Genomic DNA, 17,407 nt, shown 5'->3' on the forward strand with positions numbered 1-17,407 from the left:
ATGTTTCGACTTTACGACGCCCGTGCCTCGGCCGCCATTTTGTCCCCAGCACCATAGTGTTTCTACTTAGCTAGTGCATAGTGCTTGTCTGTGTTTCTGCGCCAGGAGTATCTTTGGCTTTTTCGCCCTCCTTTTTTCACACCGTCAGCAGTAATGGTAAGTACAGCATCTTATTTTTTTATTTTAATGTATTTTAGTTTCTTTATACGAAGTGTTAACCTTTCCTGCTACGGTCACCTGACCGTGGTCGGGAGACGCAGGGGAGACGCCTTCTCCAGACCCGAGGTTGTCCTCCTCGGGGTTAACGCCCTTCTCTCGTTGCACAGCTGAGCTGGGTGGCGGCAACAATAAAGGCACGAAGCACCGATTTGCTGCTTTAATGGCTTTTGTTAGCTCCTGTGCACATTCAATGTCAACGGGTCATCCGGTAATCGCTACTCTTCCCCGGTCGCCGTCACTACACTTGCCAATGTACACACTCGCACCTCCGCACACTCCTTCCTCCGTCACAGTCCCGCCGGACGACGCCCGCGCAGTCCCGTCTCACTCACAGATCGACGCACACGCCCACACACACTGAGCTTGCTGTCACAATCACGTGGGACAATACCCGTAACAGAAGTATTTCGACGTACATTTCGACTTTAACGGTGAAATACGACTTACGCGGAAATTCGGGTTACGTAGGAACGGCACTTGTTCGTAAATCGAGGACTTCCTGTAAAAGAGGCGGGAGAATAACAATGGCTGGTCGTCACGCCTTCTTGGGAGAACCGGACGTCTCTCGTCCTGCCTCTTTTTGTGACTCGCTGGTAATTTCAGAGCGATTCCGCTTGGCTTGGAGCGTACCTAGTACCTTCGTAGTAGCAGCTCTGATCGCCTAGCGGAGGGCCACGTTTAGGCTGGGAAGACATGTCGGTTTTATTCCGGCTCGCGGTTACCAAACCGTGTGCCTGCACAAAAAGGGGAAACTGGGGAGGGGTGGCCGACAGCCACCCTGGTTAGCGAGCGGCCAGCAAGGTAAGAGGAGAGGGGAAAAAAACACAAGACTAGACTGCGGGAGAAGGTGTGAGTTAAATACCCCAGAGGCGGTGCGTAGGAAGACTTGGAGAAAACCACACCCATCAGCCTGAATCTTGTCTACAAATTTGATCTACTGGGTTTAAAATAATATTAATCTAAAACACTCCCAACTTTGTACTCTCACGCTTAGAATTATTGTTTAAACTTTGGTAGTGGCAGATCGCTCGCTGATTGTGCAATACAACAATTCGTACTGTTTGATTTCAAATCACGAGGAACAGCTTTCAAAATCTTGCAGAACACCTGGACAATAGTGACATAGACACCAAGGCATACCTTTGGAATATTTCTACAGAGTTTGTAAGATATCAAAACGGACATTTTATCTTCCGTTAACAAACATCAAAGGCGAGTCCACGGGTCAGACCTTGCAGTTCCTCTCAGCGCCAGTGGGTGGCGCCTCACGTGCATGTTTGAATATTAATCACATAGTCTCCTTGGAGGGAGGGTCCCTCAACCTTTTGATCGGGAAAGGAGTCTTTTGAAGCCAGGAATCAATATTGAAGAAGTTGCTAATTAGGTTCAAGTCCACTTGACATACACCAGGCATTCTCCTCGTGGCCGTCTCACAGCAGGGCAGCATGGAGGAATGGGGTTATAGATATACATATATATATTTTTATACAGTATATTTGGAATGATCAGGTCTACTTGTTGGGTGGAATTTTCGATGACAGGACATTTCCTCTTATTTGCCCAGCAGAGGCCAAGCCTATCTGGTGATATTAGTGAATCAAAATTCCAACCTAAGAAGACTTCAACTTAAAAATTTCAAATCTTAACAATACGCCATGCACATCATTTTTAACCACCAAAGTATTTTCTAAACATTATTATATGTATACTTAGCTGTGACTAAAGTTTAATTTGAGGGAGAAAAAAAGTTGTCTGCTGATTACAAAGAAAAGTCTGTATAGTTATTTTACTGTAAGGTATTGGGAAATGTTGGTGCTTGAATGTTTTTTCTAGTTATTCTATTTAAAAAGCAAAAATCTTTTGACCACCAGTAGTAAAGCAAACACCTCCTGGATCCTCTCCTCTGGATCTATAAACAAATAGTAGCCATCAATCAGTGTCAGGATCGTCCTTCCCCAGTCCAGATGGGCGGGGGAGACGGGTGGGGGTGTCACTGCAAGTTACTGTCCGTCCCTCCTGCATGCCTCCACTCCCTCTCACTCACATCAAACAGACCTGACAGGCCACCAGCTACAGTCCAAAGGGGCACAATGTCATTTTTTTTCCATTATTTATTTGTCTTTTTTTTTGGGGGGGGGGGTCACTTTTTGAGGGGACACAATTATATAGCTTCGAGCATCTTTGTTTTGTTTGTTGACTGGCAGACGGTGTGCTGTCATTCGGCAGCTAAGAGGACGATAGCTGACAAATAATTTCATAACTGTGCAGCAGGCCGTTTGAGGGTCAGGCCCTAGTTCCTGTTCTCTCTATTTAGCGTGATTTTATGTAAAGTATTATTAGTATTAAAAATCATAATTTATCTTAGTAACTCAGTTAGGTCCGTATTCTCCCATGCGCACAAGAGGGAAAAGGCTGGCAGCTGTACACCTTTCTGGCTGTGCTGTATTCCCCCATCGACTCAAGTCTGTTTTTTATGCACCTTCATTGAAGATACATGCTCTGGGTCAAGCAATACTAAAATGTGGCATTCCCTGTCAAATCTGGCCTTTTGGGTATTTTCCCATCAATTTAAGCGATTTTCTTCTTACACGCTTCTGAGGCTGTATTAAGTCAAGCACACCGGGAAGGTGAAACTAATATACACATGAAGTTTGGACGCATTTACAATTTATTGTACAAACCCCAATTCCAATGTAATTGGGACAGTGTGTAAAATGTAAATCAATACAGAATACAATGATTTGTAAATCATTTTAACCTTTATTCAATTGAGTACACAATAAAGACATTTATTGTTCAAACTGATACATTTTGTGAATTTGTTTTGCAACTATTCAGTCATATTTATTTTATGCCTGCAACACATTCAAAAATCACCTTTCCTTTTAAAACCACTCAATAAGCGTTTGGGAACCAAGAACACTAATTGTTGAAGCTTTGTAGGTGGAATTCTTTCCGATTCTTTCGTGATGTACAGCTTCAGTTGCTCAACAGTCTGAGGTCTCCATTGCCGTATTTTGCGCTTCATAATGCGCCACACATTTTCAATGGGAGACAGGTCTGGACTGCTGGCAGGCCAGTCTAGTACTCACACTCTTTTACTACTTTTACGTGCATAATGTGGCTTGGCATTGTCTTGCTGAAATAAGCAGCGACATCCCTGAAAAATATGTTGTTTAGATGGTAGCATATGTTGCTCCAAAACCTGAATGTCCCTTGCAGCATTAGTGGTTCCTTCACAGATGTTCAAGTTACCTATGCCATTGGAACTAACACACCACCATACCATAAGAGATGCTCGCTTTTGAACTTTGCGCTGATGACAATCCGGATGGTCCTTTTCCCCTTTGGCCCGGAGAACACTATGTTCATGATTTCCAAAAACAATTTGAAATGTGGACTCATCAGACCATAGCGCACTTTTCCACTTTGCTTCAGTTCATGTAAGATGAGCTCACGCCCAGAGAACCTGGCGCCGTTTCTGGATGTTGTTGCTATATGGCTTTTGTTTTGCATGGTTGTAGATATTGCAATGAACTGTGTTAACTGACAATGTTTTTTTACGTGTTCTTGAGCCCACGTGGCAATATCCTTTACACAATAATGCCAGTTTTGAATGCAGTCCCGTCTGAGGGATCGAAGTTCACGGGTATTCAATGTTAGTTTTCAGCCTGGCCGCTTACATGCACAGATTCCTCAAGATTCTCTGAATCTTTTGATGATATTATGAACAGTATATGATGGAATTTCTAAATTCCTTGCAATTGTACGTTGAGAGGCTGCACGGTGAACGAGTGGTTAGCACATCTGCCTCACAGTTCTGAGGACCGGGGTTCAAATCCTGGCCCCGCCTGTGTGGAGTTTACATGTTCTCCCCGTGCCTCCGTGGGTTTTCTCCGGGTACTCCGGGTACTCCGGTTTCCTCCCACATCCCAAAAACCTGCGTGGTAGGTTGATTGAGGACTCTAAATTGCCCTTCAGTGTGAATGTGTGCGCGAATGGTTGTTTTTTTCTATGTGCCCCGCGATTGGCTGGCGACCAGTTCAGGATGTACCCCGCCTCTCGCCCGAAGAATGCTGGGATAGGCTGCAGCATGCCCGCGACCCTAGTGAGGGTAAGCGGAACGGAAGATGAATGAATGAATGAATCTACGTTGAGAAACATTGTTCTTAAACTGTTGGACTATTTGCTCAGAGAGTTGTTCACAAAGTGGTGAACCTCACCCCATCCTTGCTTGTGAACAATTGAGCCTTGCGGGATTGCTTGTTTTATACCAAATCATGACACTCATCTGTTTCCAATTTACCTGTTCACATGTGGAAGGTTCCAAACAAGTTTTTTTTGGAGCATTCTTCAACTTTCCCAGTCTTTTGTTGCACCTGTCACAACTTTTTGGGAAAGTGCTGCAGGCATCAAATTCAAAATGAGCGAAATTTGCCAAAAAAAAAAAAAAAATAACGTTCATCAGTTTGAACATTAAACATCTTGTCTGTGTAGTGTATTCAGTTGAATATAGGTTGAAAAGGATTTACAAATCATTGTATTTTATTTTTAGTTACGTTTTGCACAATGTCCCAACTTCATTAGAATTGGGTTTGTAAACGAGACTTTCAGAAAGCTATCACATGTATTTGTCCTCGCACTCTTTCAAGTGGAAAATGTAAAATAAAGGAAAAATATTGTTGTTTCAAGTTATTAACGTTGTTGTACATTTTATATGTACACTAATTTGAAAAGTGGCACGATAGGTACAGACCTTCATCTGTATCTACTCCACGCCCCTCTTCAAGCACATCCAGTATTGGGAGCGTGGATGCAACTTCTTCCTCCAGTGCAGTTAAATTTGCTGGTAGCTGGTGGGCCACCTCCAATTCCTTGTGCGGCTGTGGTAGGCGGAGATTTTTTGTTCTTCACGGAGGTCAGTGAAGCCTCTTTATTTGTGCTGCAACACAGTGGCGGAACAGTTCCACCCTCAAATGCCAGCGACATCCTGGGCAATTTTGACCCAGGTAGTAGCCTTTTGGTGAGAACCAGCCTTCAGCCTTCCCTGGCCAAACATAACTCTATCGTGCCTTTTAACAGACTGCACCTGCACCATCACGTCTTCATCCTTGAACCTCGGAATTTAGACTCATATTCCTTTAACCAATTTGAGTCCTTTTATACTTGAATTAGACTATACTTTGGCTAATAGCGAAGCATTACTAAGTTCCTAATCAGTTTAATGCAATCTAGTGAGTGTGGGCCTATTCATTTGTGATTGGTGAAGCTAATTGATATGAATAATCTAAAGCACAATAGGCAAACCTCCTTTTTTTTATTTTTATTGATGAACCTCCAAACATGCATAGTCATAAGAACAGTGTTCTGAATAAATAATAAAACGCTCTCCTTCAAAGTAGGCCTTTTCAAATGTAAAAGTGCTTATTTTTTTTCACAGATTTCAACGATTCTGACATTCTCAAGTTTTGACAAAGCGCCATGTTCCATGATTTCCAGACAGCAACCATTCAAATCAAATTAAATTTTATTTATAGATCACTTTCATATGCCATAATGGCTGAATGCAGCCTCTTCATGGGTTTTTGTTCTAGTTTTTGGAACAATGAAAAGACCACTGCCAGAGAACCTCAGGACATGCGAGGGTTGATAAGCATATCAGATAGAAATACTGGCCCGAGACCATCAAGACATTTTAAAAACTAATAAAATAACCTTAAATATTGTCAATGAATCCGACCTCTTTCATAAGGCTGACTTAATTCACAACAACTCTGCACGGTAGAATGCCCGTAAATGAAAAGACGGTTAAACAAGGACTTATGCGTGAACAGGAGAATCGGGCCCTAAGTGCTTTGCACTACTCTATCGGTTCTACTCAAGTTGCCTTTTGCCTTGCTTATTAATTCCGCAAGCACAAAGTAGCACCTGCTGCATTGTTGTCCATCAAAAGAACTGTGATGCATAGCCATCAAATCTATCAAAACTAAATTCCTTTATCCCCCCCCCCCCTTCTTTACTCTGCCTGTGAAATAGCAGTACAAGTAAAACTGGTAAAATTCTACTGCTAATGAGATGAGTCCAGAGCAAAAAAACTTAGGAACATTGATCGCTTTCTAAATGTGGTATTAAAAGAACAGCAACATAGCAATGATCTACTTTTATAATAATTCTTTTTTTCTCTCTTTTTATTCTTTTTTCTTTTGTTTTTTCCTTCGTTTGTTCGTTCCTTCCTTCCTCTTTCTTTTTTTCTTTCTTTCTTTCTTTCTTTCACACTCTCGGCCTCCTGCCCACCTATTTGGATGGGTTTTGCACACAGATGCGGATCGAGCCCAGAAGCATGGCATGGATGACTTTATTTCGGCCAATCCATGTAACTTTGACCATGCCTCACTCTTTGAACTGGTCCAGCGTCTCACTTTAGATCACAGACTCAATGACTCTTACTCCTGTCTGGTAAGCAAACTGTAAAATGCAAATTGTTCCTTGATGAACAAAGTGTCTCAGAGTGGTATATGCTTCATCTGCTACAATCAGGGCTGGTTCAGTCCTGGTCAGGTTTTTGTCTTGGACGAGTACTGCGCTCGCTACGGAGTTCGAGGCTGTCATCGCCACTTGTGTTACCTGGGTGACCTATTGGAGAGGGCGGAGAATGGAGCCATGATTGACCCAACGCTTCTACATTACAGCTTTGCTTTCTGTGCTTCCCACGTCCATGGAAATAGGTACAAACACAATTGCAGAGGATAGTCGGCGTTCCCCACACAAACACAAACACGCCAGAGTTAGCTGATAGAAGTCACTTGTGACAAATTAAATGAATAACAGCTCATGTGTAAAAGTTCTATTCATTATGTATTCACCCCTGTCAAGTTTTATACTTTGTATTGGTTTTCACCTTGTATGTTTGCATGTTAACTTTTCATCTTTCTTTTGTCTCTTTCTTATTTCCTTTCTAACCTCCTATTCATGTCCACTTTGCAAAAATAACCCTCACTGTCCCTAAAATAATAATTAAAAAAAAAACCTCTACGCAACTCCTGTTAGTCAGCGTGTGTCAGAACTGTTAAACTGGCCAGTGTCAGAGGCTGAACTACAGCAAGGGCTTTTCCCCTCTTCCCCTGAGCCCTCTCCCCAAAGCATTAGGAAAGAACTCAAAATCATTGAGTTCATGAAGAAAAAGGATCTCAGGTCCCCACTTTTCCCAGGACCAAAAAGGTGAGTTATTCTGACATTTTTAGAAACATCTCATTTAATTTACAAAACACGGACAATCTCAATGTTCTTATGAGGAACACTTGGTAGTGGTGAGGGAATAGCTCCCTGTTAGCAGGAAGAATTCTGGCACAGAACCAGAATTAGGGTGCAGTGGACATTTGCCTTGACCAGGCGGTGTTTAAGAATGAATGACTTGTTATTTGAAAAGAAGACTCTCTTCCTATCCATTCCCAGCATGATGATTGTTGAGGCATAGAGGCAGAGCAGAGGCATATCTTATACTGGGGGTGTCAAACTCATTTTACTTCACATTAGGCCACATTCACCCCAATTTGATCACAAGTGGGCTGGGCCAAGTGGCCTAATAAGCTATAAATAATGACATTTCCATGTGTTCCCATTTATTTGGGTGCAAATAACTACAAGTACAGTAAATCTCGCGAAATATTCACATTTATGGATTATTGTTGGAAATCTTGCAAAACAATGAAGCAAGTAAATGAATGAGACAGACAATTAGCAACCAATCTCCAGCTATAAGCATGCGTCAAATTAGCTTGCAGCCTACATCTCACTAAAGAAGTGAATTTCAGATTTTCCTTATCAGGGGTCACCACAGTGAGTCACTCGCATGATTTGTTTGTTTCAAGCAACTCACCCATTTTTATCGGTTTTATCTGGTCTTTTTTAATAAACCCATGTCACAATTAACGACACAAACTCGTTTTTAATTGGATGTACATATTTGCACATGAGGTACACAATTACTTAATAAACAACATCATGATATGATACAAGCGTTGCACGAGTTACACAAAGTTTCTTAGTGCATATGTGGATTGGAAGTACGGCAATCTTTTTTTCTCTCTCAGCTCCATGCAGGTACAACACAAACACTTCCAGTTCTACGCTGCGTGTGTCAAAATAAAAGCACGAGTTTCAAAATAAAAGTTTGTATAAATATATATATAATATGTCTAAATGAAATAAAATTTTCCTGACAGACACAACGTCCCTGTGGACCGTACATGTGGCACCCCTGTCTTATGCAACACTGAAGATTTTAAGAATACAGTATATATTAAAATTAAGCCTCTTGCTGTTCACACTATTTTATGCCATTCCATGTCCACGGGGGAGTGGGTTTTCTCCAAGTACTCCAGCTTCCTCCCACATTCCAAAAAGCTACATGTTAGGCTAATTGAAATCTCTAAATTGTCCAAAGTTTAGAATGTGGGTGTGAATGGCTGTTTATCTACAAGTGTATATATGCCTTGTATACCTGGGGTTGGCTGGCTACTAGTCTGGGGTGTACCCCACCTCTTCCGGCTCCCCCACAACCTCTCTGTTTTGATGACTTATTTAATGAAGATGAGGAAAATTGTTGAGTTCAGGCATCCTGCTATGAATTTTGGCTTTGATAAACAATGTACGCTGTATTTCCAAGTTGTTGTATTGAACTCATGTCGAATTAGATTTGATAAGCTTTGGACATCAAATACTGTATGTCAACATCTCAGATGAAGCATAACCAAAATTGACAAGTACCACTGTGGTGTTGAGGAAAGAAGTCAAGGGAGGTGTCTGCCCCTCTACCCTCCAACACAACCCATCCTTGTCCATTCATTCATGCTTCCCTCTATCCTCCTGACAAACACTGACATAAAGATGGAGGTCCTCCCTGATAGGCCTGGACAAGATAAATAAAAATGAGCTGTATAATGATAAATGTATAAAAGGCCCAACTACAGTTTTCTTTTCTTCTCCCAGAAGTGATTATGACTTGACTTGACTTGTATTTATTTGTTTTAGACCTGAAGGTAAAATCTGTTACTCTTAAGAGGGCAAACTTTTCAGTGTGTATTCATTTTAGAAACAAATGTCATCCTGCTAGTGCTATAAGTAACGATATGCCTACATGTATACCTTCGAATAAATTATCCTAAACAGTGAAATCCACACATATTAAGTGTGTCAACGGAATATGGACGAACTAGCTTGGCCAGTTCGTCCGTATTGCCTTGAGGCGCAGGCATGACAGATTGACAGGTTGTCATTTATGATGATTGAACGTCTCTCCTGCCGACATTGCTGCACGTCCATACAAAAACGCCACAGACTTCAACCAGACCAACCCCCTCCCAAACATCAATTCCCCGAACCCTTCGAGTAGCCTGTTGGCCAAGAGATGTTGATGCAGTAAGTTGTGCTCAGTTTCTCCACCGCCTGCTACAGTGTCACGACTTGACTTGCGTCCAGATTCATGTCATGTCTGTTTAAATAATCTGTTAAAAGATGTCTCTATCATAGATACATGAAATAATGACGTCTTAATATCATAGTATTAACATTTCTGCTATTAATAATACAAAATGCATCATTGTTATTTTTTAAGATTTCAAGAATCTTATCAAGTCAGGTCTTACTAGTTCCATTGGCAGATATTTTTCCCACTTATTTTAGAGACATAATGTCTTGTTTTTAATATTTTCCAGTGCAAATATATTACAAAAACAATTCATGTGGTAAGGTTTTGTAGCAGAAAAGCTCAAACGCAGCATTTTTTTCCCAGCTGCGCCAAAAATACTCATTTTTTTTTTGTGGTGTGAAATTAATTTAGCAAAATATTTTTTTTTCAGGAATTGTATTAAATTGACTAATCCTATTAGAGGGAAGCTTATCTACATTTCTTTCAATGTCAAAAAAATTACTATTTCATACATAAAACAAAATTAAATAACTTTACATGTTTCTATTATTAAAATAAACTATAAAAAGATGATCCAAAATGCTGTACAGATTTTTAAGGATACTAATGTACAATGCATGTGTTTGGAATGAATTCATATTAATTACTACTATTGCAGTAGATTGAATGTGTTTGTTATATATTTTATTACCTCACGTAATTTGTTGCTAGCTGGCTGTCTGTCACCCATGGCTCCTTTAGTTGACTTCACTCTGAAGCTGTGAGGTCATCAGGTTATACAAACATGAGGAAGCTAACAAAGAACAAAGTGTTGCTGAGAAAAAAAAAAAAAAAAAAAAGCCCGGAGTCGTAATTGCTGTGAAATGTTCCTTTTATAATTCTTGCCTCCATGTGAAAGATGAGGCAGTTTCATATTGTAATGATCCTTCTTCTTATTATTATTATTATTATTATTATTGTGCCCCTTCACATTTGCCAGCTTTGCCACAAAATAAATATTACAAAAAAATTACAATGTATGATTTTGAAATTTGTATATATTGTGATCACCAAAACTTAGTAGGTATATTCATATGCTGAACTTACTAAACACAGAGTAAATAGATTTCTATCATATATTCCAGGTCAATGCATTGACCATTTGTTTTTATATGATGGTCCTCTAAATACAGTACATTCAGATTTAAACTAAAATCCCCTAACCTCGTTGGTTATTATCAAACCACTCGTACAGTAAACAAATGCAATTGCAGTGCCAGTGATAGCAACCGGTTTACAAATTCAAAGCTTTGAGCCATCTTCTCTTAATTTTCAGCAGTAATGTCTACAAATACGAGCGACAGTCTCTTGAAATGTTCATGAAATTTGAAGCGGGTGTCCGGATTAGATGGTGGCTGATGCTAACTAAACATGCTTGTACTGTACCCTTTGATATCAAACAGCGCACTAATGAAACACTCCAGTGTGTTTTACTAACACCCTCTCCTAAACACGCGTGCAGTTTCCCGTTGTCCATCGAAAGGACATGTCAAAAAGAGGTGGGGGTCGGCAGGGGGTGATGGATAGAGGGTGTGTCATGTCTCCTGCTTCTCATCATACTGTCACAGCCACCAGTCCAGCGCCTCTCCTGTCACATGCACTCTGCTCACACTCCACCCAGGCCCAACCATGTCACATAGGATAAACACAGTCGAGATGCACATACTCAGAGATGCACACCTGCTTGACAAGCCCTATTTATTGATATCCAAATAGAACTTCACATTTAAAATATGCCATATTTTCAGATAGCAAATGACAGTGAAGATGGTGTCTTCAAGGGTTTCTTGTCTGAAGCTGCATGAAGTATATATAAGCAAATACTAAGTTATAAAGTTATTAACGATCCCACCCTGGTTGTAATTTGAAAGTGTTCCATTGCTGTGAACTCTCCAGTGCTTTCCTGAATGACTTTCTCCATGTTAATGAATGCTTGCCAGTGTTGCTCTTGAACTTATTCTGTCATGTTTCAGACCGGACGGTATTGGTACTGTAACTGTGGAGGAAAAGGAACGTTTTGAGGAGATCAAAGAAAGGCTTCGCGTGCTATTGGAAAACCAGATTACACATTTCCGGTAAAAAAATATCCAACAATTATATTTGGTGGTCACGATGAACCTAACAGCAGTATGAATAACCAAATGTAACACTATCTACAAAAGGTACTGCTTTCCATTTGGACGACCAGAGGGTGCACTGAAAGCAACTCTATCTTTGCTTGAAAGGGTGAGTGATGGGTATCACCTCCTGATTAGATTTGTCAGTACCTCATATCTGTGCTGTACTGTAAAAAGCATATTATTCAATAGAACAGTCGACCCCCGCATATTTGCGGTTCAGCAATTGTGAATTCTCCTAGTTGCAGAATTATTTTCTTTTTTTTAACCCATCTTCAATTATTCGCAGAAAAACCCATCTACAACTGGAGTTCCAATTTTCTGTAACATGGCAACAAAAGTCAGAATTTTTATTTTGTTTTAATTTTTGCAGCAAAATCCAGTCCACTGTGTATGTATGTATGTTTATATGTACTGTATGTACTTTGGGAGAAGAGTCAGAGGTAACAGCGGTTAAAATATCCCACTGCAACAAACACGGCGACTGGGTGTGACATCTGTGATGTCATGCAGTAGAGCTATTGCTGTAGTCTTGTCGGGCAGTGGTGATACACTATTTACTGTACTGCATTTTTAAGGGTATAGCAATTTTTTAAAGATGTTCTTCAGTATTTATAATGCAATTAGTGTTTTGGGATCATTGTTGGTGGTATTTGTATTGTTTAAACTATTGCCGTAATTTCTCGTGTATAATGAGCATTTTTTCCCCCAAAAAAATTGTCAAATGTCAATAGTGCGCATTATACATAGGTATAGGAGAAAATGCCAAAAACTTTCACATTTTATAAATGTATGCTGCGGCCTAGAGGTTATGACAAAGGTGTACACTTTCATTCTCATATGCCATCGCCACCTAGAGGTTATGAGAAAGGTGTACACTTTCATTCTAATATGCCACCGCCACCTAGTGGTTATGAAAAAGGTGTAGCCTTCACTTTCATTCCAATATGACAGGGGGTACAAATGACTGCATAAATATACAGTTGTGCTCATAAGTTTACATACCCTGGCAGAATTTGTGAATTTTTTTTTTAAATATGACTGAACAACAACCATCATTAATTGTTTATGGTTATGTTTTGTTTGATGATAATGCTTTTCTGAAATGCTTGACCGTTTCATTTGAATCCCATTAAAATAAAATTAAATGTGTTTCGCCTGGCCCTTCATGTTTTCTTTAAAGAATTGTATCCATCTTACAAATTCGGCCTAGGTAATCAAACATATGAGCACAACTGTGTGTTTTCTCATTTACTAAATAAAAGTAGGGCTGTGACTTTCAAAATAAGAGCAAGTAAATAAAAAAAGTATTACATGTTAAAATAAAGTGCTTAACTTCAGAATAATTATTTGAAAAAAAACCTAACAAAATACAGATAATACTTGATGTTTTGATCATATGGGTAGAAGCAAAATCATGCATTGTAAAAATGCATTATACATAGGTAGAAGGGTTTTCCAGAATTTTGAGGTCAACTTTGGGGGTGCGTATTATACATGGGTGCACATTATATCCGATAAATTACTATAGGTACTATAGGCATTTATAATCGCTTTTTTGGGAGTGTCAATTGTTTATTTGCAGCCTCTGTCCCAATACCTTGCAAATAGCGGGGTCCACTGTATGACCAAATTTCTGTTAGTGTTCCATGAAAGTAATGACCAATCCTCTCAATATGTTAATAATGATAATGTTAATAATGTTGATGTTCATTGGCATACAGAAAATGAAAAACTTCCTTCCTTCCTGTAAGGTTTTGATGAAAGATGTTGTGACCCCGGTTCCACAAGAAGAAGTCAAAGCTGTGATCCGTAAGTGTCTGGAGCAAGCAGCTCTGATCAATTACCAGCGCCTGTCAGAGTACGCTAAACTGGAAGGTAAGCTACTAATACATCACAATGTGGTGTAATGGTACTGTTGTAGCATGAAAACCGCCTGCACTAATGAAAACTCTTTCCTTTCTGAGTACAGTGATTTTTGGACTCAAATGTTACGAGCAGATCATATTGATACTGTACAGTATTATCCTTACAGGAAAACGTTTAACTGTTTTTGGACTTATTTTCCTTTTTCAATTTCAAGGCTATAGAGTTAGAAAAAGAACTTTTCTAATAGTGCATATTATTATTATTATTATTATCCTTGTTTTTCTTCACAGCCTCTCCAATTATATACTGTACTTCTGTACTATATGTTTTTGTTTTAAGTGACAAGTGCCTTATACAGAATGTATGCTTGCTCAGACTGCCTTTTTTAAATAGTTGCAAATGAAGAGTAAGTAAAAATGCATTCAATTCTCCACTATTCTCTTTGCTGGCTTCCACCATGCCTCAGCTTCTCTTTCAGCTGAGTCTTACATTGGCTTTATCTCTATTTGGTCATTCTTACAGCTGAATAGAAGTTCCCCTCCCTTTGCCTTGCACTCTGATGACCATACTCACCCCTCCCTTCCCCTTGTCTATTGGTACTTGCTGCTCACTCCCTGGTATTTAACAACATGAAGACCAATAAACGAATCATACTGACACTGTCTACTATGGCAGCTCATACTGTATTTGTGTTGGAGCAGGTTTTCTTTAGCAGACATCAAATGTTTTTTTAAAAATTCCATGTCTTTTAAAGAATTACACTTGAATCTCAACTACAAACACAGCAGCATGTAACAGTTTGTTGACACAGCTTTGTCAGCAAAAAATGCCTAGTCGATGAAATAAACAGACCCTTAATAAATGTATGTTTTTCCACTCCTTATAGTACTGTAAGTGTGTGGAACAAGGTAAAACTTACATGTGATACAACTGAAAAGCTAAAGCCTTTTTCTGGGGACATTTTACTTACACAACATTTGCTTTTCAAAACCATGTTTATTGCAACATACTGTGTGTAGAGCACCATTTCAGTTTGGATTTTACTCACATATTGTAACTGAATGTGTTAGTGTAAATAAGCCTTATATTTTAAAACCACACATAGCATCTTTTTACAGTTAGTTGAACGTGATGTCCGAAGCTGCGTTCTACAAAAGATACTGATTGTTCAATTGATTGATTGTTGTTGATCTCACCAATATACACATTGACAATGAAGTTGCATTAACCTACACTTCTGTCAGAACCAGATATTGTCAGTGGGCAGAACACACGTCACCAAATCAGATGACAGAATGTTAACGTGACTTTATATGATTAAAAATAGAGTGATGAGAGTGTAATAAAAGGTTTGTTTTTGATAATCAAAAATATATAGCATATATTGCCCAACATTGACTGTATTAACAGAAATCCAACCACCATCAAACCTCTTAAATTTGTCTATTGAAAGATGATGTCTGTAAAGAAACTATCACCTGCCTGAACAAACGTAGAAGTCACACTTTAGCATCCCTCTTCTGATTGTTGATTATCTAGCCCCAAAACCCCTCCTCTCATACTACTGTGCTACTTGACATCTGAGGAAAAACATGCAGACTTTTCTGATCTGCCTCTGCTCTGTGAAACGAATGGTTAATCCAAAGCAGACTGCCCAACAACCTTACGAGCCTCCACTTAACAAGACAGTTCCCATTAAGCTAACCGATGGTTGGATAAATCATTTCTTTTTTGTTATCTAGAAATAACAATGTGGAGTGATACTGACAAAACCTTTGTCATTTGCTTTTACCTGCCTTTGGTGTTGACACGCCATTGCTCATCCCCTGTGACACTGATTTGAGAATACATTGGTACCTCAAAAGTTTCACCACAATCTGTTCTGTGACATCGGCACATTTCAATTTGGTCGACATTCAATGAATTGAGATTAATTATATTTTGACTAATTGGCCACAGTGTCCAAACTATGGCCATCATAAAACCTTCATGAAATGTACAGGCATATTTTAAGTAACATTATTAATTGTTGAAGCAGAACCAGTCTATTTTTTTTTTGTTAAAAACAATTAAACGCTCACTTTAATGACGAATGAAGAGGGATGAAAAAACATTGCACTCATTCTTATAACTGTAAACTGTCACAGAAGTATGAAAATGAAATCAATGCAATGTAATCAAAACATTACACACATTTAACACAAACACAAACAAAAGAAAGAAAGTGAAGAGCTCTTAAACACTATAAATTAGGAAATGATTAGCGGAGACATGCAAATTTTATGAGCTTTATCCTTTTAAAACAATTTAACTCAGTCTGGGCATGTTCAACAAAATTAAGAATAATAAGGAACATTAATGCCTTAGTCTGACAGAAATATGTGTAGTGTGTAGGGTTGGACATCGAAAATCGAGAACCAATTGGAATGCTTTAAATAAAAAAAAAATCGTTTCCCAGTTTCGATGCCTACAGTCCGCCAACCCCGACAGAGAGTGGCAAAAATCAATGAAGAAGAACGCGCACGCAGCTGTGCTCGTATTATTGTAACGTTGTTCTATATAACAATGTCATATAATATGACTTTTGGTCTTTGCAATTAAGATATATAAATAACTTTTTCATTGATTCCATCAAACTCATAATTTTTTAATATGGCAACTTTCAAATTCCATGATCTGGAAATGATGAATGGGTATCATCCATTCAGAAAAATAAAATTCATGAGTGGCAAAAGGTCCACACAATAGTTGGAGTGTGGTAGTTGTACCACTGGACAAAAATATACAGTGTGTACAAACCCCAATTCCAGTGATGTTTTTTTCCGTCAGAATTTCTTTTAACAAGACTCAATAAGCATTTGTGAGCTGAGGCAGGGGCCGTTTCTGATCCGGGCGATATGGGCAGCCGCCCAAGGCGACATTCGCAATCTAGGGGCGTCGCACAGGCCGTCATTTGGTCCAGGACTTCCACTGAACTGATGAACCTAATTGCTGAAACTTTGTAGTGGAATTCTTTCCCATTCTTGCTTAATGTACAATCTCTGTTACTCAACAGTCCACTCCACTGTCGTATTTTTCGCTTTATAACGCGCCACACATTTTCGGGAGACAGGTCTGGACTACTGGCAGGCCACTCGAGTACTCACACTCTTTTACTACTAAGCCACGCTATTGTAACAAAGGGTGGCTTGACAATGTCTTGCTGAAACAAACAGTGACATCCCTGAAAAAGACATTGCTTGGATGGAAGCTTATGTTGCTCCAAAACCTCTGTGTACCTTTTAGCATAAGTGGTGCCTTCACAGTTACCCATGCCATTGGAAGTAACACACCCCATACAGTATCATCACTTTGTGCTGATAACAATCCAGATTGCCTTTTTTCTCTTTGGCCCAGAGGACACGACATCCATGATTTCCAAAAACAATTTGAAATGTGGACTCGGCAGACCACAGCACACTTTTCGTTTTGCGTCAGTCCAAATAATATATGGCTTTCACTTTGCATGGTAGAGTTTTAACTTGTATTTGTAGATGTAGTGACAAACTCTGTTAACTGACAATGATTTACTGAAGCAACCTTAACCCAAGTAAATATAGGTTGAAAAGGAAATTATTGGAAAAAATAAATTATTAAATTATTGTATTCTTTTATTTACATTTTACACAATGTCCCAACTTTATTGCAATAGAGGTTTGTAGAAAGGATCCTTTGGATAATTATAGATGAACAAACT

General features: G+C 39.3%; 1 protein-coding gene across 18 annotated transcripts in view; it reads left to right on the forward strand.

Annotated features, from left to right (window-relative positions):
• cadpsa (Ca2+-dependent activator protein for secretion a) overlaps positions 1 to 17,407 on the forward strand; it is a 242,163-nt gene that overhangs the window by 89,866 nt on the left and 134,890 nt on the right. For 13 of the 18 annotated variants that reach the window (XR_009790075.1, XR_009790076.1, XR_009790078.1 and 10 more), the window contains exons 12-17: positions 6,539 to 6,675; positions 6,757 to 6,944; positions 7,267 to 7,437; positions 11,659 to 11,760; positions 11,848 to 11,911; positions 13,557 to 13,680. Coding sequence is in view for 14 of the 18 variants with exons in the window: in XM_061784285.1 (XP_061640269.1) it covers positions 6,539 to 6,675; positions 6,757 to 6,944; positions 7,267 to 7,437; positions 11,659 to 11,760; positions 11,848 to 11,911; positions 13,557 to 13,680 (786 nt within the window). In the remaining 4 variants the exon portion in view is untranslated. The remainder of the gene's footprint in view (positions 1 to 6,538; positions 6,676 to 6,756; positions 6,945 to 7,266; positions 7,438 to 11,658; positions 11,761 to 11,847; positions 11,912 to 13,556; positions 13,681 to 17,407) is intronic. The other 5 variants (XM_061784292.1, XM_061784298.1, XM_061784295.1 and 2 more) reach the window with 1 other exon arrangement.

This window comes from Phyllopteryx taeniolatus, chromosome 9 (assembly GCF_024500385.1).
Source record: "Phyllopteryx taeniolatus isolate TA_2022b chromosome 9, UOR_Ptae_1.2, whole genome shotgun sequence".
In the NCBI taxonomy this organism is placed as follows: domain Eukaryota; kingdom Metazoa; phylum Chordata; class Actinopteri; order Syngnathiformes; family Syngnathidae; genus Phyllopteryx; species Phyllopteryx taeniolatus.